Here is a 27,845-nt window from a genome sequence, read left to right as displayed (position 1 = left end):
GTCAACGTGTGGCCCTCAATGGGTTTCTCTCATCTCCCTTTCCTGTTCAGGATGGAGTTCCCCAAGGCAGTGTTCTGGGCCCTGTGCTTTTTCTGGTCTTCATCAAGCTCCATATCTCAACCCTCAGACCGGCAGTCTGCAGCCTCCTCACTCTCTGCAGACCTGGACAAAATCACAGACTGGTCAAACAAGTGGAACATGTCTTTCAATCCTGACAAATCTCACACTGTTACTATGTCTCTCCGAAAAGACCGACTGGACAACCCTCCCATCTACTTTCTCAACACTCCTCTCCAAGAAGTTCTGTCACTCAAGCTTTTGGGTCTCACTATCTGCCATGATCTTTCCTGGGAAAACCACATTTTCAAGCTGGCCTCAAAAGGCAGTCGCCGACTGGGCATCCTCCGTCGTGCGAAGTCTTTTCTTGGCACACCTGAGCTCGTCACCACATACAAGGCTTTCATCCGCAGCTCAATGGAATTCTTCTTCACGCTGTTGAAACCAAAGCTTTCATAATCATTGGAATCTTCCGCCATGAAGCTAACTCCGAGGGCCATTCACTCACTCACCGCAGGCAGGTTGGTGGTCTTTCTGTCTTCTACCGACTGCTCTCCGGCCTTGCTCCCCCAGCTCTTTCTGGGCTCTGTCCCCCAAATATTCCTGCAGGTCGCACAAGATCTGCCAGCAACCCTCTTATGGTTAAACTGCCAAAATCAGGACTCTCTGCTCACCTTCACTCTTTCATTCCTCTTTTCTCACACCTCTGGAACAAACTTCCTCAGTCTCTTCAATCCCACTCGTCCCTCCAGGTCTTTGAAACAGCTGTTCACCACCATCTCTTATCTTCCCCCATCCAAAACCTTGATATTTTCTACCCCCCCCCTTCCCACGCCTCCTCCCACCCTCCCCCTTCCCACACCTCCTCCCACATCCTCTTCCCACGCCTCCTCCTCCCCCCTTCCCACGCCTCCTCCTCCCCCCTTCCCACGCCTCCTCCTCCCACCTCTCCCCCCATTCCCATGCCTCCTCCCCCTAAACCCCCACCCTACCACAGATCTCCCGATGTCCCTGCGCTGAAATGTTGTGTTTGTGTCCTTCCCCCTCTCTCCCCTTCTTGTCTATGGCTCCCCTTATTATAAATTTTCGCTGTTTGTTTGATTTTTTTTTGTGTGATTAATGTTAGCTCTTTTATGAGCCTCGATCTTGTATCCAAAAAAAAAAAAAAATGTCGTGAACAAATGGAAGTTCCAAGATAGAAAATATCAGTTTGGCCAAGTTTGGTCACAATCTCATCAGCAGTTTTGGAGAAGTTGTACATGTAAACGAACTGACTGAGTGATTGACGCAGACAGACTGATGCGTGGTGACTTTTTGACTGACACATACTGACTGTGACTGACTGATGGACGGTGGGATTGACAGGGCAACTGACTGAGTGATTTATGCAGACGGACTGATGCGTGGTGACTGTCTGACTGACACATACTGACTGTGACTGACTGATGGATGGTGGGATTGACAGGGCAACTGACTGAGTGATTGATGCAGACGGACTGATGTGTGGTGACTGTCTGACTGACACATACTGACTGTGACTGACTGACACGCATTGACTGATGGACGGTGGGATTAACGGGGTGTTACGTGCTCTTCCCCAAACCCCGGTCACGATGTACCTCCGAGCCCCGAGAGGAGTCACGGCAGAAATATGTGTTATTCTGTGTGTCAAAGATCAATGGTGAAACCACACCAATTGTTACCAACAAATAAGCATTGTATTCAGGTCACACAAGAACAACAGCCCAAAAACAATAGTAATCAATTGTACAACAAATATATCATTCCTATGATGGTACCATCAGTTTCGTACAATGTAACTCATTGTACTCCAAGTGAGCGAAAAGCACATCCCCAATGTCTCTGTCCCGGCTTCAAGCCAAGTTGATCCACACTCTAGTGCTCGTCAGAACGATGTCGTATCAAGACCAGAATCCCGTTCGGTTGACAGTCACACTGCCAAAAATGGGCAAAAGTACCCTCAAAGAGGCAACTGGGAAATCACACCTTCGGGTATGGACGTCCAATGCGTCTTATCGGCGAACCGCAAATTCCCACTCAAAATCCACGTTACACATGCAAATCAGGTTAACGTCTGGATGCATTGAAATGGTTGAAGCGAGGTGAAAAGCCTGGAGCGATGAAATATCGGACGCGAGGCAAAAACGGCCAACGGGGCCTGTTCTCGAGGCGTAACTGCCCTCAAACAACGATTCTCATCGGAATCAACCACAAAACCTGACACGCAGGTTTATCTGTCACAGCGATAACAACTCTGTCGCAGGAATCCCTTTCCCAGGAAACCCAAAGTTCACTCGTGACCCCCTTCGCCTGCGTTTGCTCAAGACCTCAAAGCAGCTCGGCTTCTTCTCGAACTCACTTGCTCCGCCTCCTTCCTCTTCTTCTTTATCCGGTTTCTGGTTTCTTTTAAAACACGAACTTTTTCACCTTTTGAAAACAGTTCATAAACAATAATAGTTCATAAACAATAAAGAATAATCGAAAACAGTTCATAAACAATAAACCTTTTGAAAACAATAATAGTACATGTAACCAAAAATGTTTACAGTGGATGAGAACCACAACAACGGAAGTGACGAATCCGTAACACGGGGCAACTGACTGAGTGACTGACTGGCGCGGATTGATTGATGGAGTGACTCGCTGATTGACGACTGACTGACGGAGTGACTAAGGCTGTGTGACTGATGCACGTTATGATGGCGCAACTGACTGACGGATGACGCATCATCCCAGAAGCACCCCTGTACTCCGTGCCAGGTGAGATAAAAATGAACGAATCACTGCAGAAAACATTTTGATGGAGAACATTCGGAAATCTCTTATTGTCCAATTTTATAGTTGAAGATTCAAATACGAGCTGTGGTTCCTCGGTTGGGGTTCGATCAGGAATTTTTGTTCGTTTTTCAAACCAAAACCCGAATGTTTGTAAAGAAAGCCTCCATCTGTGGCGAATCTGCGGTTTGGAATTAAACAACACCCGAATATTTCTGACGAATCAGCGGATTGGAATCGATGGATAAATTATTTTCTGGTATCGGAATCGGTTGAGTGGGGATTGTAGCACACTGTACTCTTTACTTCACTGTACTGTTCGCCATGAATGGAGATCTCTCCGGTGAGGATAACAGGTTGAACCCTCCGGGATCCTCGAGTTTCTCCGATGGAAGGAACTTGGTCGGTCCTGAAGATTCTCACTCGGACTGCAGGTTCAGGATCGCTCGACCTGCGGAGAACGAGTCCGGACACGGTACGTGATGTTTGCTGTTTATATCCATTTACATGGGGAATCACCATGTACGGGGAGGGTTCACTCGTACAAGATCGTGTCGATGTCCTGATCGGGTTCCCTCGTACAAGATCGTGTCGATGTCCTGATCGGGTTCCCTCGTACAAGATCGTGTCGATCTCCTGAGCGGGTTCCTTCGTACAAGATCGTGTCGATGTCCTGATCGGGTTCCCTCGTACAAGATCGTGTCGATCTCCTGAGGGGTTCACCCGTACAAGATCGTGTCGATCTCCTGAGCGGGTTCCTTCGTACAAGATCGTTCCTTCGTACACGCACACACAAACACACGCGATCAACATACTTGTCAAAAAATTATTTTATTTTGCCAAGTAAAAAGATATTTTCCAGAGCACAATACTTGCAAAATCCAAATAAGCATTAGTTGCCATGGAAACAGCAATTTGGTAATTTGGGAAATTTGGCATGTTACATGATAGAATGTTACATGTTTGTTAGTATTTACATGTTAGAATATCATCACAAATTTGGTTGTTAAATTTTCAAATTTATGCCTAATAGGTGTTTTACATGTTTTGAATGGCAATTACCCTGACCTTTGACTAATTTTGACAAGATCTCATCCACAAATACTACACATGTGTACAAATATGATGTGCAAGTTTCAATCTGATATCTTGAAAAATTCCTGAGGTTTGTAAAAAATAAAATCTGAAAAATATCCCATTTCATTTCATGGATTCGAAGTTCTTGTCATGGACACCGTTTTCTCTTTGCCACTTGAGGCTTGACTCTTTGCCATGTGGGACATGCCTCTTTGCCACGTAAGAATTGTCCCTTTGCCACGTAAGAATTGTCCCTTTGCCACGTAAGAATTGTCCCTTTGCCACGTAAGAATTGTCCCTTTGCCACGTAAGAATTGTCCCTTTGCCACATAAGAATTGTCCCTTTGCCACGTAAGAATTGTCCCTTTGCCACGTAAGAATTGTCCCTTTGCCACGTAAGAATTGTCCCTTTGCCACGTAAGAATTGTCCCTTTGCCACGTGGGACTTGTCCCTTTGCCACGTGGGACTTGTCTCTTTGCCACATGGGACTTGTCTCTTTGCCACGTGAGACTTGTCTCTTTCCCACGTGGGACTTGTCTCTTTGCCATGTGGGACTTGTCTCTTTGCCATGGGAGACTTGTCTCTTTGCCACGTGGGACTTTTCTCTTTGCCACGTGGGACTGTTCTCTTTGCCATGTGGGACTTTTCTCTTTGCGACGTGGGACTTCTCTCTTTGCCACGTGGGACTTTTCTGTTTGCCACGTGGGACTTGTATCTTTGCCACGTGGGACTTGTATCTTTGCCACGTGGGACTTGTATCTTTGCCACGTGGGACTTTTCTGTTTGCCACGTGGGACTTTTCTGTTTGCCACGTGGGACTTTTCTGTTTGCCACGTGGGACTTTTCTGTTTGCCATGTGGGTCTTTTCTGTTTGCCACGTGGGACTTGAATCTTTGCCACGTGGGACTTTTCTCTTTGCCACGTGGGACTTGTCTCTTTGCCACGTGGGACTTGTCTCTTTGCCACGTGGGACTTGTCTCTTTGCCATGTGGGACTTGTCTCTTTGCGATGTGGGACTTGTCTCTTTGCCACGTGGGACTTGTCTATTTGCCACGTGGGACTTGTCTCTTTGCCACGTAGGACTTTTCTCTTTGCCACGTGGGAATTTTCTCTTTGCCACGTGGGACTTTTCTCTTTGCCACGTAAGAATTGTCCCTTTGCCACATAACAATTGTCCCTTTGCCACGTGGGACTTTTCTCTTTGCCGCGTGGGACGTTTCTCTTTGCCACGTGGGAATTTTCTCTTTGCCACGTGGGAATTTTCTCTTTGCCACGTGGGAATTTTCTCTTTGCCACGTGGGACTTTTCTCTTTGCCACGTGGGAATTTTCTCTTTGCCACGTGGGAATTTTCTCTTTGCCACGTGGGACTTTTCTCTTTGCCACGTGGGAATTTTCTCTTTGCCACGTGGGAATTTTCTCTTTGCCACGTGGGAATTTTCTCTTTGCCACGTGGGACTTTTCTCTTTGCCGCGTGGGACTTGCCTTTTTGCCATATGGGACTTGTCTCTTTGCCACGTGGGATTCTTTCTATTCCACATGGGACTTTTTCTATTTGATATGGTGTTTACAATCAATAAATCAGACAATTTAGTGCCTACTTTATTTTTGCCTTTTTTCTGTGAGTTGCCTCGTTTATGATTTTTATTTCTGTGCCAGATTTACTTTTCCGTTTCCAGTCACCGATTTCCTGAATTCTGTCCATTTCTCCAAAAGTAAACACTTGCTGTCCAGAACTGCATTGGGAATTTTCGTGAATTTGGAAGTACTGTTTAAAGTCGAGTTTGAATGGGGTGTTTTTATTTTCAGATTTTATTGTGGAAGTAAAGGTGGAGTCCGAGTTCATTGACGATTACCCCTCACTTGTCAAAGGTGTGGAGAACAACACCAATAACAAAAATAATTATCTTCAGTGATGGTTCCAACACATGCCTTCTTGGGGAAAGCAATAAATTGTCAAATGTTTTGCAGATGAAGCGCTTGTGGGGGAGATGGAAACTTTCCAAAGTTATTTCGAGACTTCCCAAGATGCTTTGTGCAATGAACATGGAAAGGAGGAACCACGTGAATCTCTTCCCATGGAGTCCAGCAAAGCTGTTCAGCTGCTTGATGGTAAGCCAAACGTCATAATGAACACATCACATGGTTTTTACTGGTTTGTGCTGTGACCGCATTCTAGATTCCATTCCTGATTGCTGTTTTGATTTTCTCTGGAAACCTTTCTTAACATTTCATGTACCTCAGCCTCAGCACAAAAATTTCAGGTACCTCAGAAAATACTTCAGCCCATTGCATGAAAAACGGTGATTACATCTCTCACAGATAACCTGCAGAAGATCAAAAAATACTCCCACACCTGAAGCATTAGTTTTACTCCAGGTAGTCCAAAACACTTACAGTACTTCTCTGAAAGGATAAACCAACCAACTCTCATGTGTACTTTTTGGATTAAGCTTGTGCTATTTTGAAAGAAGTTTATTTTTGACAACTTTGCTGGTATCACCATTCCCGATGGTGTCTCCATGAAAGGGTTAATTTTGCATGTAAGCTTCCAAAGGTAAGTGCAATGAGACAATAAATTCTACATCAGGCTTGTCTTCCCTTACTTCTTCTCGCTGTTAAAAAAAACCTTTTTCAGAGCACTGTGAATTCTTATTCTCCCTCGAGAGTTGGTTGTTTTAGTTGTTTCATCCCTCTTTTCTGGAAATTGGAGAAGCTGGACCTCTACCGAGAGAGACGATCATTCCTTGTCCGCAGACGGGTAGAACGAATCATTCTGAATTCAACAGAATGTTCATTGAAGGTTGGTAACTGCCGTGAAAAGCAAGGAGCTGACGTTTCGAGTGTTAACCCTTTGTTGGATGGAGCCACACTTTTGATTGAATAAATTTTCCAGAATAATGTTTGATAATGTAGTTTGTGTTTCCTCAAGTGTAATTTGTGTGAAATATTTGTCAATTATCCCATACTTTTCAAAGATGGTTTGAATTTTTATTTTGTGATTTGTTTTTTGCCTCCTTTTTGTGATTTGTGTTTGCAGAGAAACAAATGAAACTGGTTTCTTGTTCCAACTGTTCCAAGTTGTTTAACCCAGAAGTTTTCAATCCACACATGACTCGGACCATTTGTGATGAAACTGACAAAGTTGGCATCGCGTCTCACAACCGCAGGAGCAAAGGTTGTACAGAGACATTCAACAATATCAAAGGAAGTGGGAGATCATACAAATGTTCTGTGTGCGACGAATCATTTACTCTTTCGTCATCTTTAAATCTTCATCAAAGAATTCACACAGGTGAAAATCCCCTGAATAATGATGTTTCACATGAAAAGGAGGTGGAGATTTTGAGTTCTGGGAGAACTTCCTCCCTTATCCTGAACCCAGAAAGTGGAGAAAATGACAAACGTGATAAATTCCACGAGTGCTCTGTTTGCAGTAAGGATTTTCCAACATCTTCATCATTGAAAATACATGAAAGAATTCACAGAGGTGAGAAGCCGCACAAGTGTTTTATTTGTGGCAAGGTTTTTGGTCAATGCTCAAATTTATATGAACATGAAAAAATACACAGTGGAAGAAGACCGCACAGGTGCTCTGTTTGCAATAAGGATTTTATAACTTCCTTATCAATGAAAAGACATGAAGGAATTCACAAAGGTGAGAAGCCTTACAAGTGTTCTGTGTGTAGCAAGGATTTTCGAAGATACGCATCAATGAAAAACCATGAAAGAATTCACACGGGCGAGAAGCCATACAAGTGTCCTGTGTGTGACAAAGCGTTTACTTCTTCATCAAGTTTACATAAACATAAAAAAATACACACGGGAGAAAGGCCTCACAAGTGTTCTGTGTGCAATAAGGATTTTCCAACATCTTCATCATTGAAAATACATGAAAGAATTCACAGAGGTGAGAAGCCGTACAAGTGTTCTGTATGCAGCAAGGTTTTTCAAGTTTACTCGTCAATGAAAGCACATGAAAGAATCCACACAGGTGAGAAGCCGTATAAGTGTTTTATTTGTGGCAAGGTTTTCATTCAATCCGCACATTTATATGAACATGAAAAAATACACAGTGGAAGAAGACCGCACAGGTGCTCTGTTTGCAATAAGGATTTTATAACTTCCTTATCAATGAAAAGACATGAAGGAATTCACAAAGGTGAGAAGCCTTACAAGTGTTCTGTGTGTAGCAAGGATTTTCGAATGTACGCATCAATGAAAAACCATGAAAGAATTCACACGGGCGAGAAGCCATACAAGTGTCCTGTGTGTGACAAAGCGTTTACTTCTTCATCAGGTTTACATAAACATAAAAAAATACACATGGGAGAAAGGCCTCACAAGTGTTCTGTGTGCAATAAGGATTTTATAACTTCCTCATCATTGAAATTGCATGAAAGAATTCACACAGGTGAGAAGCCGTACAAGTGTTCTGTGTGTGGCCATGCGTATGCTCGCTCATCATATTGTTGCGAATATGGAATTTGGCCTCCATATCCGCTTGTAAATATTCCCCTATTTTCTCCAATACTCCCCAACTTTCCCCAGTCCCCCATTCCCTAGTCCCATTGCATGTAAATAACAATCAGTAGAGCCGACCTTCCCCTTATTCCCCCATTAAATGTCGTGCCCAGGTCCACCGCACCACACGTAGACAACTTTCGGACATCTTCCTAGTTATTCTTATTCTATGTCAGTTAAGGCCTCGTCTCCATTAATTATGACTCTTCGTTGCACCAGAATGTGATTATATGGCATCAGTAGTGAGTTTAGGACCTTTCCCATACCTCCTCCCATCTTCTTCCCCAAACAACAACAATAACAACAACTACAACAACAATTACAACAACAACAGAGGAGATGGCGGCGGAGCGGGGGAGGATGCGTCCTCACACCGGCTCGATTAGCTCCAGACCATGCGCTCCACGGGGTTACCCCGAAGGGGCTGGCTGTCAGCTCCTCGTCAGGGGCGGAGCCAGTAACCCCCCCCCGCACGCACCCAATGAGAAGCAACGTGCCGATTCCACGAGGCGGAGCTAACGAGCCGAGGGCGTGTCACTCCCCGCCGGATATACGCAGCCGCTTGCCGGACGTGACGTCAGATGCGCCTCAGCTTGGAGACTGGAGAGAGAAGCCACCGCCACCCCCAGCGCGACGATACCTCCCCGCATCTCTGGACCGGACCGAGTCGATTCTGCCTTGAGCCAAGAGTGCACCTTGAGCCATCGCGACCTGCCTTTCCTTTTCATCAACCCCCGTGTGAGTCAGCATTTTGTCCCGTGTGTCTGTCGTCTGTCCGGGGTTAATATAAGAGTGTGTCTAAGTGCCTGTCTTCCTGTAATATACCTCTAGCCCCTGTAATCTAACCTTTTTCCGTACGAATATACTTGAGAATCGAAACGTTGGTGTCGTATTGTGTGATTGTAATCCAGCCGGGTGTCTTCTTTTTCTTATTGAGCCAGCATAGCGCGGCTAGTCAACGTTCGGGCACAATCGGGTAACTTGTACGGATACGGCGGCCATCCCGCTCGGCCCACCATACCATCAAAGTCGTATCTGTAACAATTGGTGTCAGGAGTGGGATTCGAGGCCCGACCAAATTTTGAAAAAAAAAAAACGAATAGAGGAAAAAAAAAAATTTGGTCAAAATTTGGAGCGGCCGAAATTTGTTTTGTTTTACGAAACTCGAATTTTGCAAGTCGCGCTATGGCGGATCAAGACGGCTGGGGTCCGGTAAAGGAGAGTGAGGTAGGGTCGATCCAGGACCAAATTGAGGGACAAGAGGAGAGCGAAGCAGTGAGGGCGGCAGGTTCGCAAAATAGCGTTGTCACGCACGAGGTGGCCACGGCGTCCACGCCCGCGACCGTGGCAGCGCCCCTGGTGGATCCGAACCTTTTTATGTTGCAAATGAGGGCCCTTATGGAACAAATGGGTGAGCAATTGGGAGACCAAATTAGAGGTTTGAAAAGCAGTATGGGACAAATGGGGAACCGGATGGATGCTCAGGGTGAGCGATTGGAGAACCAAATGGGGGTAATGAGGGACGAAGCGAGGGGTACCAGTGAGGGGTTAGACAATAATTTTGAGGAGTTAGACAAGAAATTTGGGAGGTTAGACAATAATTTTGAGGAGTTAGACAAGAAATTTGGGAGGTTAGACAATAATTTTGAGGGGTTAGACAACGGGATAAAAGAGGTGAGAAATGGGTTAATGGGGGTAGAAAACAGAATGGCCGCTCAAGAGAATCAGATAGAGGGAGTGAAACATGGGTTAACGGGGGTAGAAAACAGAATGGCCGCTCAAGAGAATCAAATGGAAGGGATGCAAAAAGGGTTAGAGGGGTTAGAAAACACCATGGAAGGCAAATTGAGGGACATGAGGGACCAAGCGGAAAGGGAAGTTAACCAAATGGGGCAGCAGATAGAGGGGGTCAGAATGGGGGTAGAAACCAAACTGGATGCTCACAGGGAGGAAATGGAGCAGATGAGGGTGGCATCTGGGCAGGAGATGCAAGTGATGGGAGAGGAGATCAGAAGAGGAGTGAGTGAGGAGGTCGGAGGAGTGCGCGAGGAGGTGAGGCACTGTAAGGAGCGCATGGAGAAAGAGGTGAGAAAGGGGACTGTAAAATTGCAAGGTGGTATAGAGGAGTTGACGCTGGGAGTAGAACAACTGACAGTGGGACAAAAGGAGTTGGGGGACCAGGTAAAGAAGAACACAGCGGTAATAGAGGGTTTAAAATCGACACAGAAGGAGATGAAAAAGGACGTAGGGGTAATTAAAAAAGAGTGCCAGACGGTACATGAGGACCTGACGAGGAAAATGGACAAGGTGGTAGAGGTAATGGAGGTTAAAGAGCGGGAGGTGCGGGAGCACATAGAAAAAAATAAAGTGGAGTTAGAGGAAGAACTTAAAGGGGCGCACGAAGAGATGAAGGAGATGAAGCAAAAATTAGAAGAAGTGGAAGAAGGGGTGAGCGAAATTAAGAAGCGACGGAGAGAGGATAAGAAAGAGATAAAGGAGGAAGTAAAAGAATTGGTCCAAAGTCTGTGTTCGGATCGTGATGATGTGCTCATTAACCGGATGAGGGATTCGCAGGTGATGGAGGAGAAGCGAAGAGAAAGAGGACCCGGTGTAAGTGGTGACCAATATGGTCGTGCGTATGATGCGCCAGGTGATTTAATAAGCTTGGGGGTCGAGATAGACCCGGATGTTCGTGAGAGGCCAAGAGTGAGGTGTATGGCTGGTCCGGAGGGTATGGAACGAGAGGTGCGAGGTGTGGGTGAGCAAGGTTGTGGTGGTATGGAATGGGTAGCGGGTTGCGGAGGTGTGACCCATGCATCGACACCAACAGGGGTAGTTGTTGGAGGGACCGGGGAGGCACGAGAGCCCCTTGGGGGTAATGTACTGTGGGGGCCCGGCCGGTTCGGCCCCGCGCTGACCCCGCAAGGGGCGACGCACGGGGTCCGGCCGGCGGGCAACGACTCGCATACGAGGTGGTCCCACAAGGTCCCACTCGCGCCGTATGACGGCAAGAGTGATCTACGCGCGTACCTGGCGCAGTTCGACTGTGTGTGTAAGGGTAACGGTTGGGGTGAGGACGAAGGTGGAGTACACCTGGTGGCCGCATTGCGCGGCGCGGCGGCGGAGGTGCTGACGGCATTACCAGCGGGTGCTCTCACCCTGCCAGCCCTCCGCGACGCCCTAATTAATCGATTTGGAATAGAACAGCAGAGCGAGCTTGTTAAAGCTCAGCTCGCGCTGCGAAAGCGCAAGCCCCAGGAAGCCATCGGGGAACTTGCCCACGACATTCGCCGCGCAGTGGGGATCGCACATGCTAGCATGGCAGCGGATTCCCGGGAGAGCCTGGCGCTGGACCATTTTATCCAGGCCCTCCCGGATATTGAGCTCCGGCAACAGCTCGCCATGTGGCGCCCGCAGACTCTGAGCCAGGCGGCTGACGCTGCGGCCCGTTGGGAAGCAGCGAGGCCCCTGGCCCGGGGGGGCGAGCGTCTCGCAATGGCGGTCCGCCAGATGGGACCCCCGATGGAGGGCGGACCCCTTAGGGGGCCCGCCCCCGACGTGGGTCCTGACCTGGCGGGCATGGTCCGGAGGCTGGTGGACCAGCGCCTGGCAGGACCTGGACCATGGCAGGCGGCCCCGGAGGTGGCCCGCGGTGGACCACGAGCGGGTAATCCAATTCGGACCTACAGGGGGGGGAATTTGGAATTCCGGAGGCAAGCACCTTACCAGGTGAGGTGCTATACCTGCAACCGCCTGGGTCACCTGGCGCGGCACTGTCGAAACGCGCGCCGGGATGATCCCCGGCAGTTGAGGTCCTCAACTCCGCCCAGGGGGGAGCGGGTTAGCCGACCCCAGACACCCCCCCGCCAGACCCCGGGAAACTAGAAGGTGTCGGGCACGTAGGGCGGTGTTCGGCAGCAGAGGATGGAGGAGAGCCCTCATTGACGCGACAGGTCATTTATTGTGGCCAAATTGGAACCGGTAGCCTGACAATTAGATGCAAAATTGCCGGCGTGGGGGTAGACGCCGTAGTGGACACAGGAGCTAGCGCCACGATCATCAGCCCTGTGGTCCTTGATTCGAGTGCAGGTGGCTGGGATAAGATCCAGCGCCTGCAAAATTATAGTTTGCAGCTTGCTACCGGGGTAACGGCCCCGATCATAGGGCGTGGTTCTGTGACCCTCAAGTTAGGGTCGGTAAGGAGGGAGATAGATGTTTGGGTGGCGGAGGTGTGCGACCCATGTTTAATAGGGTTGGACCTGTTGACTGCCAGCGGTTGTAAAATCGACTTGTGCCGGGGGATCCTGCAGGTGGGAGTAGAAGAGCTGCCGTTAGGGGGAGTGAGCACGGCCGAGAGAGCGGAGCTGGAGGCTTCCGAGGCCGTGACCATCCCCCCAAGGGCCGAGGCGATAGTGCCGGCCCGGTGGGCAGCTCGCCCAACATGGCAGGAGTCCTGCGGCCTGGTCGAACCGGTGGCAGCGCAGTCCATACCGGGTTTAATCGTGGGCCGCACCCTTGTAAAAACGGACGGACCGGTAGTGGCCGTCCGAGTAGTAAATGTGAGTACAGAACCACGCACTATAGTAAGGGGCACGAGGGTAGCTGGCTGCACCCCAGTTGAGGAAGTCGCGACAGTGAGGGGCGAGAACGTCCAGCCGAGCCGACCCCGGGGGGAGCCTTCAATAACAAGTAGGAATTGGCCCGAGCCCATTTGCGAGATGGTAAATCGTAGTAGCATAGAGTTGGGAGGTACCCAGAGGGAGGCCTTACACAAACTGGTTGGGTCCCATTTGGACCTCTTCTCCCTGTCCACCGAGGATATTGGACGTACGGGCCTGGTGAAACATCAGATCCACACCGGTGAGGCCCGGCCTATTCGTCAGGCCGCCCGACGGCTCCCTTGGAGCAAGAGGGCGGAAGCTGACGAGCAGGTTGCAAAAATGCTCGACGCAGGTGTGATCGAGCCCTCGGGAAGTCCTTGGATGTCACCTGTTGTGCTGGTCAAAAAGAAGGATGGGACCACGCGGTTCTGCGTGGACTATCGCCAGCTAAACAACGTGACACTCAAGGACTCATATCCCCTGCCAAGGATTGATGACACCCTCGATGCCGTTGCGGGCTCAAATTGGTTCACAACTTTGGACCTCAAGAGTGGGTATTGGCAGGTGGAGATGGATAGGGCAGGGAAGGAGAAAACGGCATTTTCCACAGGTAAGGGACTGTATCAGTTTACTGTGATGCCGTTTGGTTTGTGTAACGCCCCCGCCACCTTTGAGAGATTGATGGAGCATGTACTAGGCGGCATGCCATGGCAATCATGCCTGGTGTACCTGGATGACGTCCTGGTACATGCCCAAATGTTCCCCCAGGCACTAGCTAATTTGGACCAGGTGTTCGGGTGCCTCAGACAGGCAGGGTTGAAGCTGAACCCGAGTAAGTGCACTTTGTTTGCAAGAGAGGTGGCCTATCTAGGTCACGTGATTGGCCGCGAGGGGGTAAAAACAGACCCAGACAAAATTAAAGCGGTAGAGGAGTGGCCCGCACCACGTACCATCAAAGAGGTGCGGGGATTTTTGGGCCTCTGCTCCTACTACCGGCGCTTTGTGGCGAAATTTGCGGAGTTGGCCCGTCCCCTCCACCGGCTTACGGAGAAGGGGACGCGATTTAATTGGACACGGGAGTGCCACGAGGCCTTCCAAAAATTGAAGGGGTGTCTAACATCCGCACCCCTTCTAGCTTACCCCACTAGTGACGGGACATTTACCCTGGACACGGATGCGAGCCAGGAAGGATTGGGCGCAGTTTTGTCTCAGACACAGGAGGGCGTGGAGAGAGTGATTGGTTATTATAGTCGGGCCTTAAGTAGGCCCGAGAGAAATTATTGCGTCACTCGCAAAGAGTTATTGGCTATGCTGGCTGCCATGAACCATTTCCACCCGTACTTGTACGGGCGGAAATTTTTGGTTAGAACTGACCATTCCTCCTTGCAATGGCTCCTTCGGTTCAAGGAACCGGAGGGCCAAATTGCAAGGTGGTTGGAAAAGTTGCAGCAGTACGATTTTGATGTGGCCCATAGGGCCGGGAAGGCCCATGGTAATGCGGACGCACTCTCTCGGCGTCCTTGTCTGGGGGAAAACTGTAAATTTTGTGCGAGACACGAGGAGAGGGAGCAATTGGGCGATTCCGCCCCGATTCTCGTCGTCCGGGCAACCCGGGTGAGAGGGCCAATTTTGCCACTAACCGCGGACGAGGAATTTGGAGAGTTGGCTTGGAGCACGGCCCAGCAGGAGGATCCTGTTCTGGGGCCGGTGTTCCAATGGGTCAAATTGGGGCAAAGACCAAAGGGGGAAGAGGTCACCCCCCTCGGGGCGCAGACAAAGGCATATTGGGCGCAGTGGCAGACCCTGGAATTGAAAGGCAACATCTTGTATCGCAAGTGGGTGGAGGTTCCCTCTGATCGAACTTCCTGGCTGGTGATAGTCCCTGACAAATTCAAGAACGTCATATTGCAACAGGTGCATGGTACCCGCTCCGGCGGCCATTTGGGCAGGACAAAGACAATATCTCGGGTCCGCCGGAGGTTCTATTGGGTGAATATGGGGCGCGACATACAGGACTGGTGTCGGAGATGCGACGCCTGTTCTGCCAAAAAGGGACCAGCACGGAGGATGAGGGCCCCCCTTCAATTACATCAGGTGGGGGCCCCCCTTGAGCGGGTGGCTATGGATATTCTAGGACCGCTGCCCCGCACCCGCCAAGGTAATAAGTATATCCTCGTTGTAATGGACTATTTCACCAAGTGGCCGGAGGCCTACGCCCTCCCCAACCAAGAAGCAGGGGTGGTAGCGCAGGCCTTCGTGGAAGGATTTGTGTGCCGGCATGGGATTCCACAGGAGTTGCACACCGACCAGGGACGAAATTTTGAGAGCAAATTGCTAAAAGATGTGTGCAGTCTCCTGTCAATTCGGAAAACCAGAACAACGCCTTTAAGACCTCAATCTGACGGGATGGTGGAAAGATTCAATCGAACTCTAATCCAACAACTGGCACTGTTCACCACCACCCGTCAGGATGACTGGGACGAACATCTCCCTTACTTGCTCATGGCCTACCGAACCAGCCAGCACGGGGCCACCGCATGCAGTCCAGCGTTGCTTATGTATGGGCGGGAGTTACGGGCTCCCGCCGACTTGCTATGCGGTCCCGTGCCAGACACAGTGGTTAACCCGCCGAGGGAGGGGTACGCACGTCACCTAGAGGAAGGCATGGAGCTAGTCCATGCCTTCGCCCGCCGCCAACTCCATCTGGCGGGGGAAAAGATGAAGCGCAGGTACGACGACCGGAGCCAGGGGAGTCAATACGCTCCGGGGATGAAGATTTGGTTCTTTAATCCCCGGAGGCGGAAGGGAAGGTGCCCAAAACTCACCTCCCCCTGGCAAGGCCCAGGAGTCGTCCTGTCGCAAATCTGTGACGTGGTCTTTAAGATCAAAATGGGGCCACGAGCCCTCCCTCGGATCGTCCACGCCGACCGGATAAGACCTTACACCGGCGAGCAGGCGCCCCCGTGGATCGCCTCGGCTTTAGATGCCGAGGCGGGACCCAGTACCTCTGAATAAGGGGGGCTTATTAGTGCCAGAGGACTGGGGGATTGAGGAGCGATAGGCCCGGTGGGAGAGGGTGGCATCCCTGCCACCTTTCCCATGTGTGGGGGCAAAGGAGCAATAGCTTATGGGGTGTATGGCAGTGGAAACTAGCCCGGGTGGGTTAGGTTATATTGTGTGTAGGGATCTAGAAGATGACATTAGGTAACGTTAAGATTAGTTAGTGACTGATACCTGTAGTGGGGACGCAGGTAGATTAGCATGGATGATAATGACGAGGGAGCGCAATAGTTTAAAGGGACGACTGGGAAGCGCAAGTTTCAGAAGGGAGTAGTTAGCTGAGATGATGCCGTGTTTGTAAGAATTGAACAGGTGTGATTGCACAGGTGTGCAACTGGACAGGTGTGTGGAGCAGTGTATGAGTAGTGAGTGTTGTGGATCAGCGCGAATGCGCTTGGGGAGAGAAGGGTGCAGGTGGCACCAAGTGTGAGAGCACAGGTGTGCAAGTACAGGTGTGTGGAGAGAGTTGGAGTAAGTGGTACGGAGTGGTGTGCATGGTGCGAAGGTGTGGATGGGGGAAGAGTGGAACCCTTTCACGAGCACCCGGGGCGGGTAGTGTAAGTGTTAGGTAGAGGGTGCAGGTAAATTGTGGTTGGATATTGGCATTTGTGGTGCGGTTGCAGAATGGTGTTGTGAATGGGTGCATTAGTGTTGTGGAAATGGCTGGGCGTGTAGCCTGTTAGTGTGTGTAGTTGGTTGGGCACTCCACCACTGTGAGGATGTCGGCCAGGTGAGGCCGCAGGTGGGCTCTGGGAGCCGGTAGTTGTGAGTGGGTGCCTGAGGATCCCGGGTGTGGATCGGGCAGCCCAGTGCCAGAGAGGGCACGGAGTGGGGAGAGAGCCAGAGGGCCTTCCCCTGGTAGTTAGGTTAGGGTAAGGAGCAGGTAAGCTCGGAGGCAACTGCAGTGGTGGAGGTGTGCAGGTGGGTAGACCCACTGGGAGAGGTACACGTCGCAGCCCAGAAATTGTACGAGGGCACCGGGAGATGAATCGGGGGAGTGAGACCCCAAATTGAAGAGCACCACAGTTTGGCCAATGGGAATTGGTTTTTAGAACCCATAGTGTAAGAGGGCCAATGGTTTGGCCGGAGAAAGACCCCGGGTAGTGTAAAGTTGTTAAAGTCATTTAGGAAATAGTTAGGATTGAAGAACCTGTCGCACCATACGCAGCCACTTACCTGTGGTGATGATGATGACTCCACACCTGTGTTTTCTTTGTGTGTGTTGCAGAAATGAGAATTGCTGTTGGATTTGTGAGACGCATCACGACGTGGATGAGACATTGGGGTGATTCCATCTCTCCCTCCCTAGGAGGGACTGATGATGAATTGGTAATGGCAAATTATGATGTTGAGTTGGAGATGGCAAATTTTGATGAGAGTTGAAAATGGCAAATTTGATTGGTTAGGAGGGAGAGAAGACGAATTTGGTTTATGGGAGGAACGGGGAAGACAGTAGGGATGTTTGTTGATTTGTAAAGTAGATGTTTATGGGTAGTGTTGTGTTTTGTGGATACAGTAAGGGGTAAGGGAGGGGCCATGTAGGTTACCTGGTGGGGGGGGGGGGCGTACGATAGGAACGTACCTGTCTCACCTGGTTCCCATGTGCCCCCAGTGTGCATCACCTTACATTGCGTGCACTTTTGCGCCCTTACCACCTTACTCACTTGTCTGCTTCTTTTGTCTCCCACCTCCGAGGATCTGGCTTTGGGGTAGAGAGAGAGGAGAGAGAGGTGCTGGCTGCGCAGTTGTGGGCCTGCACTTTCGCTGTTTGCTGCCGGGATCGATACACCATATGGACCGCAATGTTTGTGGCCACCCACAAGGGACCGCAGTTCGTTTGCGGCCAAGCACCACCCGGGGATGGACCTATGGGTCAACGTGGCACCTATGCCATACAGGTGAACCACTAATAGTTAACACCACCAAGTGCACCACAAGAAGAGCAAGAGACACCTGCAGGGTTAGGGGTTGTCGAATTTATTTTTATTCCAATGAACAATGGTGACTGCACCGATTGGTGGTGGGGTGGTGCTGTTGATGCTCGGGAAGGGTGCTCTGCACGTTATTAAAGGCCGTCGGCCACAGAGCACTCGTGGGTTGGTGTATCGATGTTGGCAAGCGCGCTCTCTCTATGCATAACATCTGCATGTGTTCCTCCAAAAAAAAACAGGTCCTGGATCGTAGTGTAAATAGCAGCGTAGTCGTGTAAATAATGCTCCCTACCGGCTGTATGTTTAGTTTGAGAATTCTTTCCGGATTCGGTTATCCTGTGGGTGTGTTTCTGTGAGGAGAAGGGTGCAACGTCGCAGGGGGACATATTTACTCATTTGTGAATATCTGTAAAACTGTCGCACTCAGGGTAGAGTTAATAGTAGAGGGAACTACATTGCGTGCCACACTAAAGTAGGTAAAAATTTATCGGGTCGGGACGCCCCGAGGGTAGAGAAGGGTGCAATGTTGCGAATATGGAATTTGGCCTCCATATCCGCTTGTAAATATTCCCCTATTTTCTCCAATACTCCCCAACTTTCCCCAGTCCCCCATTCCCTAGTCCCATTGCATGTAAATAACAATCAGTAGAGCCGACCTTCCCCTTATTCCCCCATTAAATGTCGTGCCCAGGTCCACCGCACCACACGTAGACAACTTTCGGACATCTTCCTAGTTATTCTTATTCTATGTCAGTTAAGGCCTCGTCTCCATTAATTATGACTCTTCGTTGCACCAGAATGTGATTATATGGCATCAGTAGTGAGTTTAGGACCTTTCCCATACCTCCTCCCATCTTCTTCCCCAAACAACAACAATAACAACAACTACAACAACAATTACAACAACAACAGAGGAGATGGCGGCGGAGCGGGGGAGGATGCGTCCTCACACCGGCTCGATTAGCTCCAGACCATGCGCTCCACGGGGTTACCCCGAAGGGGCTGGCTGTCAGCTCCTCGTCAGGGGCGGAGCCAGTAACCCCCCCCCGCACGCACCCAATGAGAAGCAACGTGCCGATTCCACGAGGCGGAGCTAACGAGCCGAGGGCGTGTCACTCCCCGCCGGATATACGCAGCCGCTTGCCGGACGTGACGTCAGATGCGCCTCAGCTTGGAGACTGGAGAGAGAAGCCACCGCCACCCCCAGCGCGACGATACCTCCCCGCATCTCTGGACCGGACCGAGTCGATTCTGCCTTGAGCCAAGAGTGCACCTTGAGCCATCGCGACCTGCCTTTCCTTTTCATCAACCCCCGTGTGAGTCAGCATTTTGTCCCGTGTGTCTGTCGTCTGTCCGGGGTTAATATAAGAGTGTGTCTAAGTGCCTGTCTTCCTGTAATATACCTCTAGCCCCTGTAATCTAACCTTTTTCCGTACGAATATACTTGAGAATCGAAACGTTGGTGTCGTATTGTGTGATTGTAATCCAGCCGGGTGTCTTCTTTTTCTTATTGAGCCAGCATAGCGCGGCTAGTCAACGTTCGGGCACAATCGGGTAACTTGTACGGATACGGCGGCCATCCCGCTCGGCCCACCATACCATCAAAGTCGTATCTGTAACAATATTTATATAAACATCAAAAAGTACACGCTGGAGAGGTGAGAGGGGCCTCAAAAGTAAATGTTCTGTAAGTTATGCACAAAAGATTTAGCAAATTCCTCATCAATGAAAAGAGGTGGAGAAATTCACACAGGTGAGAAGGAAGCCATAAAGTTACAGGAAAGGGCATAAAGTTGCAAACACTTGGGAGTGGCCATTCCAAAAACATTGCCATTAACTCTACACCAAAACTAGAAGCTAAAAAGGTGTCATCTGTTCCACAACCAACAACTATTGGGTTCCACACAAATTGAAGAAGATTAAATGAACAGAGCTGGAGCTCAGAGGAGAAGGGAGTCGCCCTCCAGGGTGACTTTCATGAAACATGGGGTATTAACTCTGAAGGAGAAAGATTCTTGAACCAGTTGAAACAAACAAAGCTGGAAGCCAAGGTGGAAAGATTCTAATCGGGAAATTCAATGCAGGAGCACAAATTAAGAAAAAAATTTCACTCAGGAAAGAATAAAGGAAATAACAAACAAATCAAGACTGCAAGCATTTGAAGACATGAATCGGATGACCGAAGAAGAGAGAATTTAAATGTAGATGAAAAACTGGACAAAAAAAGAAAATAGATCTTATAGATCTTAAAATAGATCTGTGCTCTGTCCCCTAAATATTCCTACATGTCACACAATATCTGCCAGCAACCCTCTTCTGGTGAAATATAGGCTCTCTGCTCACCTTCACTCTTTCATTCCCCTTTTCTCCCACCTCTGGAACAAACTCCCCCACTCCCTTCAATCCCACCCCCCCTCCAGGTCTTTAAAACAGCTGTTCACCACCATCTCTTATCTTCCCCCATGCAAAACCTTGATCTTTTCTCCCCCCACTAATTCACCCCAGATACACTTTTTCGAAATTCCAACTTCTTTCCTGGAAGTCCTTGCAGTGTCCATATGCTTTATACCTCTCCCACCTCCCCCCAAGCCCTCTCCCTCTCACAGTTCTCTCGATGTCCCTGCTCTCAAATGTTGTGTTTGTGTCCTTCCTCCTCGCTCCCCATTGTTAAGGATTCGGCCCTAATGATTGTTGTTATGATTATTGTTGTTGGTTCTAAGTATTCTGGTGATTGTGGTTGAAGGGAAAGGGTTATTATAGTTAAAATATTTAAAAGCGCTCCTGGTAAAAATGTGGCCGAAAATCCGGATCGTGTCCGGAAGAGGTGGAGCGAGGAAGAAGAGGCGGTAGGAGATCGTGAAGAGATGTGATTGTTGAAGCTCCGGACCGAGCGATCGACGTACAGTGCGAGTGAACTTTTCGTCCTTGAAGGGAAGTTCGGGCGATAAGAGATATCACCGTAGTGCGTGGAGCCTGTGTCGTCGGGTATCCTCATTGTGGTTCCGGAGGATCCTGGCCTCAAAGCTCGGGTTCGAGTGAAAGCCGTCCGCCATCTTCGCCACGTGAGCAACCTGCAGTGAACCGGTTTTGGTCGTGTCGGCTGGGCATTATTCCCCGGTGGTTTGCCGGTGACGGCTGTGCAAGAAAGGGCACTTGAGAATTATACGGAGGCTCGCGGATTGAACCGCAAACATGTACGTCGGAGCGCGTCTTTGTGAGGTTCCTTTCCACCGCTGTATTGCTGGGTGCTGAACAACATGACCTCGGAGTCGCCTCGATCACCTACGCCTCAATTGACTTTGATCGGGCCTTGACTCCCCGATCGCGGGAGCGCACAGAGACATTGGGACTTCGCCTTGGAGGGGTGCAGAGACATTGTGGAGGTGCCGTGAGTTTGGGGTTAAGGGGCTTGGTAAGGTTACCATCGTAAGATTTGATAGTAGGGGTGATTGCCCCCATTGCTGTATGGCTCTTTTTGTGTGATTTCTAATATATTATTGTTTGTTCATAACCTGGTGTGGTTGCATTATTGATTTGACTGTTTCCTTCGCTGGTTCCATTGTGGGTTTCATTATTTGCTTGATTTCAACCAAGGATAACACATCTTTCTGCCGGGGACCCTCTCGGGGTTCGGAGGTCTACCGAGACCAGAGGTAAGGGGAGGACCCCGTAACACCATCTTGTCTACCGCTCCCCTTATTTTGTGTTTTAGGTGTCGGTTTGTGTCGGTTTGACTTTTTGTGTGATTAATGTTAGCTCCTTCACGAGCCTCGATCTTGTATACAAGAAGAAAAAAAATTGTGGGCAATTTTTAACTCAACTGGACTATGTCCAGCTGAGTTTTTGTCGACACCCAGTGTCCGTCGTCTGTCGTCTGTAAACAATTTGACGTGTACGCTCGAAAAGTCACAAATATTGATTAAATTTGATGAAACGTGTTATGCAGCATCTTTAAGACATAAACTAGTTTGGGATTGCATTTGGGCGTAGCACGCCCATAAATGGGCGTGGCAGGGTGGCCATGTTGAAAATCAATTTTTGTCATACGTTTTTAGCACATATAAACTCCATAGTTTGTGGTTCTATTATGCATATTCTAACCATATTGATATAGACCGGTTGAGTTCAGGTTCCCTGGAACCTCTAGTTTTTTAATGTTGTAGGTTCCAGGTACGGACTAGATAGCCCTCATCGAGGCCAGGCATCAAATAAAAGAGGAAAAAAAATGTATGATGTTTGTTTGTGAGAAAGAGAGATTGAAGCTAGGCCGGTTGCTATAGTTTGAGTGAGACAGAAAGTAAGACCAGCAATCCTGACACGGAGAGTGTAAGATGGTTCCGGGCACCATTTTAACGCTCCTAAGTCAGGATGGTAGTACTACCCTGGGCGGTTGCTGCCTACAACCTACTACCTAAAGTCGTGAGAACGAAAAGTAGTGAGAAAGGAATGTGTGAACACCCAGGAACAGCTATTCCGAAGAATGTGCCCTGATAAAGTTAATTATAATCGGGCGACACTAAATTCAAGAAAAACAATTTCATCCATCAGAAAATATTGACAGAGGAGGAACTCAAGATAAGAGATGAACAAACTGACAAGGCAATAAGAAATAAATGGTCACCTCTATATGGCAAACTCCCACCAACATCAAAATGGAATGAGGGGACATACATATGGGATGAGATTTCCAGAGTGCGAACTCCCAAAGAAAGGGAGCAACCGTCAGAACTTTAAAATAAAAAAAAATAAAAAATACTGGTGTTGAGCAGGAAATAGAACAGAGAGAGAGGAGAGCTGAAGCAAATGGAATTTCAAATTTGGTTATAATAACAGAGACAGTGATTGGGCAACAGATTGGCGAATTGAATCAGGAAACACAATTGGAATCTCCACAATCAGATCAAAGATTGACAATAGCAAATGTTGCAGCAACACCTAGAGGAATAATAACTCTAGGTTACTTCCTCAGCTCAAATAGCGCCTTTGCAAACAAAACAAGAAAGAGCAATCAGAGATTGCAGACCCTTGCCAGGACGTGTTTTTAGTGGTTTTTAAGGCTCTTGTGTTGAAACAAATACAGCGGCCAAACCACATGACCAAGTAGAACGGCACTTAGTGGAGAGCATACCTCCACCTGGTTGGCCATATCACTCAATGGTGAAGAATCACTTAAAATTTTTTACTAGCTGGATCTGTATCTTCACCAAAATTGAATCGATTCTTCCTTGTCACACACACAACCTGTCCAACAAGTTTCGTCCAAATCCATCCATAACCTTTTGAGATATACCGCGATGGATCGTTTTTTGGCCCTATCTCCCTATGGTGAAGAATCACTTAAAATATTCTTGTAGCCGGATCCGAATCCGGATCTTCACCAAAATCTAATCATTTCGTCGGTGTCACATACGCGACATCTCTGCCAAATTTTGTCCAAATCTGTCCACAACTTTTTGAGATATTTTGTTCACAAACGGACAGACAATCAGACAGACAGTGGTGAAAACATAACCTCCATCCATCTTTGGTGGTGGAGGTAATGATGATGTTATTATTATTTTTTTCTTCACCATTTGATCACTCGATGATACTGAAGAAATTTTATCTTGATCGGGTGAAGTTTTGTACTTGTCGAATTATGACGTCATAATGGAGGAAACTATGACATCATCATTAACATATGTTATTTCCCACGGAGAGTTCCTTACAATGAGCCATGTCTCATTTTTTTCTATGCAGTGCTTTCGAAGATATAGAGGTGCAAAGGTTTTCGGTTTTTCCAAGATGGTGCCGACACCACGTGACCTATGACGTCATAATTAACATTTTGAAAATTCTCCAGGAGGAGGTGCACCTATCATGAAAATTTCCTGTCAATCGGACCAGCAGTTGCAGAGAAAATAATATTTATTCTGTGCGGACAAACAAACAAATAGACAAACGGACTCAAATGCAATTCCCTCTCCTCTGGCGAGGGGAACAAATAAGAGCAACAAAGATAGGTCACAATGAGGAGGACAATAATGGACAACATCAGAATGAAGAAGAGGAAAAGGAGGTTGACAAACAGCACAGGCTTGAAGAGGAGTTGGCTAATAAAATAGAGGAAATCGGACTAATATCACCCAGGCAAACACGGCAACTCCACCGAATAAAAAACAACAAGCAATTGAAGATACAAGTGAAGAGAATAAACCAAGTAGTCACGTAATCTCCCCAAATCAGCCAATTCAGCAGCACTGTATGTGCAAGAGAAAATAACTGGCAAACAATGCAAAAAAGATATATCTGATAATCTGAACAGAAATCCCCACCCCCCCCCCCCCCCTTCACATGCCTCCCCGCCAAAGCCCTCTCCCTCCCACAGATCTCTCGATGTCTCCATGTCTCTCGGTCCCTGCTCTCAAATGTTGTGTTTGTGTCCTGCCCCCTCTCTCCCCATCTTGTCTACCGCTCCCGATGTTATTTGTTTTATGTGTCTGTTTGTCTTTCTGTGTAATTAATGTTCGCTCTTTCACGAGCCTCGATCTTGTATACCAAAAAAACCAAAAAAAAACACCACCATGGAAACAAAAACTGGAGAAGCAGACAGACCGACTGAGGAAGGAAACGGGACAAATAGAACAATTCAAGAAGGGAAACAGAAGTCCAAAGCTCAATAAACGAATCAGACAAATAAAAAATAAATACAACATAGAAAACAATGTGTTAGAACCATTAGCTGCCCATAATAAGCTCCAAATACAACAGATAGCAGGGGAAAAAACTATGATGAGGCCAACAACAGAGGAAAGCAAAATGAACAGTTTGAAAACAACCAGAAGAAGTTCCACAGAGAACTAGGGAAACAGAAACAAAATGTAGCAAGTCCCCTAAAAAAGAGGATCTTGAAAACTTCTGGAAAGGGATATATGAAGACGAGAGAGAACACTGCAAGGAAGCACAATGGATCCGAAACCTGGAAGAGAAGAAACAACATCTCGAGGTTGCCCCAAGTAATAATTGATGCAGAAATGATTAGACAACAATTTGCAAAGATGGCAAACTTCAAAATCCCTGGGCCACATGGGATAACAAACTTTTGGTATAAACAACTGTATGCTCTCCACCCTCGCTACACTCAAGTATTTAACAAACTCATCAAAGGGGAACAGCTAACGGATCAATGGTTCACAGAAGGCAACAGTGTTCTCATCCCAAAATGTAATGAAGCCCATCTACCCCACAAGTAAAGACCAATAACATGCTTAAGCAGACAAACCTTTAACGGGATTACCGATGAAATTTACGAACACCTCACTCAGCAAGGGCCGAACACCTCACTCAGCAAGGAGCTTTAAACACAGAACAGAAAGGATGTAAGAGAGAATGCTGTGGAACGACAGAAAATTTGTGGAACGACAGAACGACAGATAGATTATTTAACAAGACCAGACTCGAAAACTGCAAGCTTCGACAAACCAACTTACCCACAACCTGGATAGATTACAAAAACCCTTTGATAGTGTCCCACTGTCCCACATTCATGGATTATAAAATGCATGCAAGTATATAAAGTTAACCCCCAAATAGTCACACTGATAGAGAAAGCAATGACGCCGTGGAATACAACACTGATAATACCTCACTTGGAAGGAAAAATTGGGATCCCAGGGGTGAAGATACGACGTGGTATCTTACAAGGTGACAGACAGCCTTTTCCCCCTCCTGTTTTATCTGGCTCTGGACCCACTGAGTAAATTTATCAATGAACAAGGACACGGATACAATCTAACGTCCAAAATAAAAATGACCAAAGAACTTACAAAGGTGACGCATCTGCTGTACATGCATGACCTAAACTGTTTCCATGGCTACTGCCCAATTAAACACACATATCATATCATATCTCGCAATTTGTCTGCATGGGAAATGTTGACTCGATGTGACCAGTTCACCAATCATCAGATTCTGATCTTGGATCAGAACCTTATCTGAGAGCAGCCTGCCCAACGTTCCAAGAACCACACTTATGTGGAGAAGTCTTAGTCCTCATCAGTAAACCGGTTTTTTTTTTCTTTTTCTTTTTTTGTTGAATACAAGATCGAGGCTTGTGAAAGAGCGAACATTAATCACACAGAAAGACAAACCGACACATAAAACAAATAACATCGGGAGCGGTAGACAAGATGGGGAGAGAGGGGGAAGGACACAAACAACATTTGAGAGCAGGGACCAAGAGACATGGAGACATCGAGAGAAATGTGGGAGGGAGAGGGCTTTGGGGGGGGAGGCATGGGAAGAGGGGTGGGAGAGGTATAAGACATATGGACACTGCCAGGACTTCCAGGAAAGAAGTTGGAATTTCAAACAAGGTGGATCTGGGGTGAATTAGTGGGGGTAGAAAAGATCAAGGTTTTGGATGGGGAAAGATAAGAGATGGTGGTGAACAGCTGTTTTAAAGACCTGGAGGGAGGAGTGGGATTGAAGTGAGTGTGGGAGTTTGTTCCAGAGGCGGGAGAAAAGAGGAATGAAAGAGTGAAGGTGAGCAGAGAGCCGAGATTTCGGCAGTTTAACCATCAGAGGGTTGCTGGCAGATCTTGTGCGACCTGTAGGAATATTTGGGGGACAGAGCACAGAGAGCTGGGGGAGCAAGGCCGGAGAGGGGTCGGTAGAAGACAGAAAGACCACCTACCTGCCTGCGGTGAGTGAGTGAAAGGCCCTCGGAGTTGACTTCATCGCGGGAGATTCCAATGATTCTGAAAATCATTGCCACTGTGGTTCTGCCACTCTGACAGTTCATGCTGGAGACCTGGTGTACTTGCACTCAGATGGATCCAAGTCTCGCGCATGGGATCCTTACCTCGTTGTATCTCTGGATTGCAACTGGTGTGATATCCACAAGCTTGCTGGCTCTCAAATCCGACGCTCAATGTACCATGTATGAAAATCTGAGTGTTACAAGGTACCCACGTGGACCACACCTGCCATCACACATCCTCACAAAGGTTCCTGTGATGATTCTCTCTGTGATGAAGGCAACTCGGAGGGGCGACTTTTTGCTCTCCCCGATCCAACTCATGGACGTTCCATTCTCTCAACTCCAGCTGAACGTGTTCTGCCACCACGTCCCCCTCCAGCTGAACGTGTTCTGCCGCCACGTCCCCCTCCAGCTGTTCTGCCCTCTATGTTTGATCACCCCTATGATTCCCAGGTTCAACGCCATGGTGATGAAAGCACAGCAACCTGGTCACCTCCTATGAGGAGATCAGGACATCTGCGTTCACTCTCCAAACACTTGGATGACTACGTTCTTTATGGATGAGCAGTTGCACATGTGTCAACCAATGGGCCAGAATAATCCCCATGCGTCTGAGAAGAATCTATCTCGTGATAGCATCTTTCCGTTTAGCCTGGCATTGTCAGTTTACTCCCATCAGACACATGTACAAATACTGTTCTGGTTTACCATTTTTTTGTCATGTCCCAGCAATGCAGTGTTTAATACTTTCACTTAATTTTGTTGGTGTTTGTTCCCAATATTTTGCATTTCTTCTGTCTTGATATATCGTATGAGCATGTTGACTTGTACTAGTCAGCGAAAAATGTAAGTTGGCAAAGAGAAGCTGTTTTTTTTTTTTCAAGGAAGGAAAATGGCCACACCAGTATTGGTTGTTGTTGTTTTACTGTCCAGGACGTGACGTCATCTGACGCTGTTCCACGTGTGCTCAGTTGTGCCTTGGTCTCTCACATGTTCTTCCTCTTCACACTCTGATTACAATGGTTCCTTTGTGTTTTGTGTGAGCTCCGAATAAATTCGA

The 27,845-nt window shown here is 48.1% G+C and overlaps 1 protein-coding gene across 1 annotated transcript; it reads left to right on the top strand.

The window, feature by feature from the left end:
* Positions 1-2,769: 2,769 nt before the first annotated feature.
* On the top strand, positions 2,770-27,349 carry LOC137428090 (uncharacterized). Its single transcript, XM_078777363.1, has 6 exons — positions 2,770-3,328; positions 5,739-5,801; positions 5,901-6,041; positions 6,970-8,343; positions 26,823-26,965; positions 27,239-27,349. The coding sequence occupies exons 1-6, from the start codon at positions 3,178-3,180 to the stop codon at positions 27,347-27,349; spliced, it is 1,983 nt and encodes a 660-aa protein (XP_078633489.1). The 5' UTR covers positions 2,770-3,177.
* Positions 27,350-27,845: the final 496 nt, after the last annotated feature.

Source organism: Myxine glutinosa, chromosome 5 (assembly GCF_964187855.1).
Source record: "Myxine glutinosa chromosome 5, kmMyxGlut1.1, whole genome shotgun sequence".
Taxonomy (NCBI): Eukaryota; Metazoa; Chordata; class Myxini; order Myxiniformes; family Myxinidae; genus Myxine; species Myxine glutinosa.
The sequence above is the reverse complement of the archived record's forward strand: the minus strand, read 5'-3'. Positions and strand labels throughout refer to the sequence as shown.

Coding starts and splice junctions, on each gene's coding strand:
- LOC137428090 (XM_078777363.1), top strand. CDS start 3,178: ATGAATGGAGATCTCTCCGGTGAGGATAACAGGTTGAACCCTCCGGGA. Junction 3,329..5,738: donor GGAGAACGAGTCCGGACACG/GTACGTGATGTT, acceptor TTTTATTTTCAG/ATTTTATTGTGGAAGTAAAG. Junction 26,966..27,238: donor TCCGACGCTCAATGTACCAT/GTATGAAAATCT, acceptor TATGATTCCCAG/GTTCAACGCCATGGTGATGA.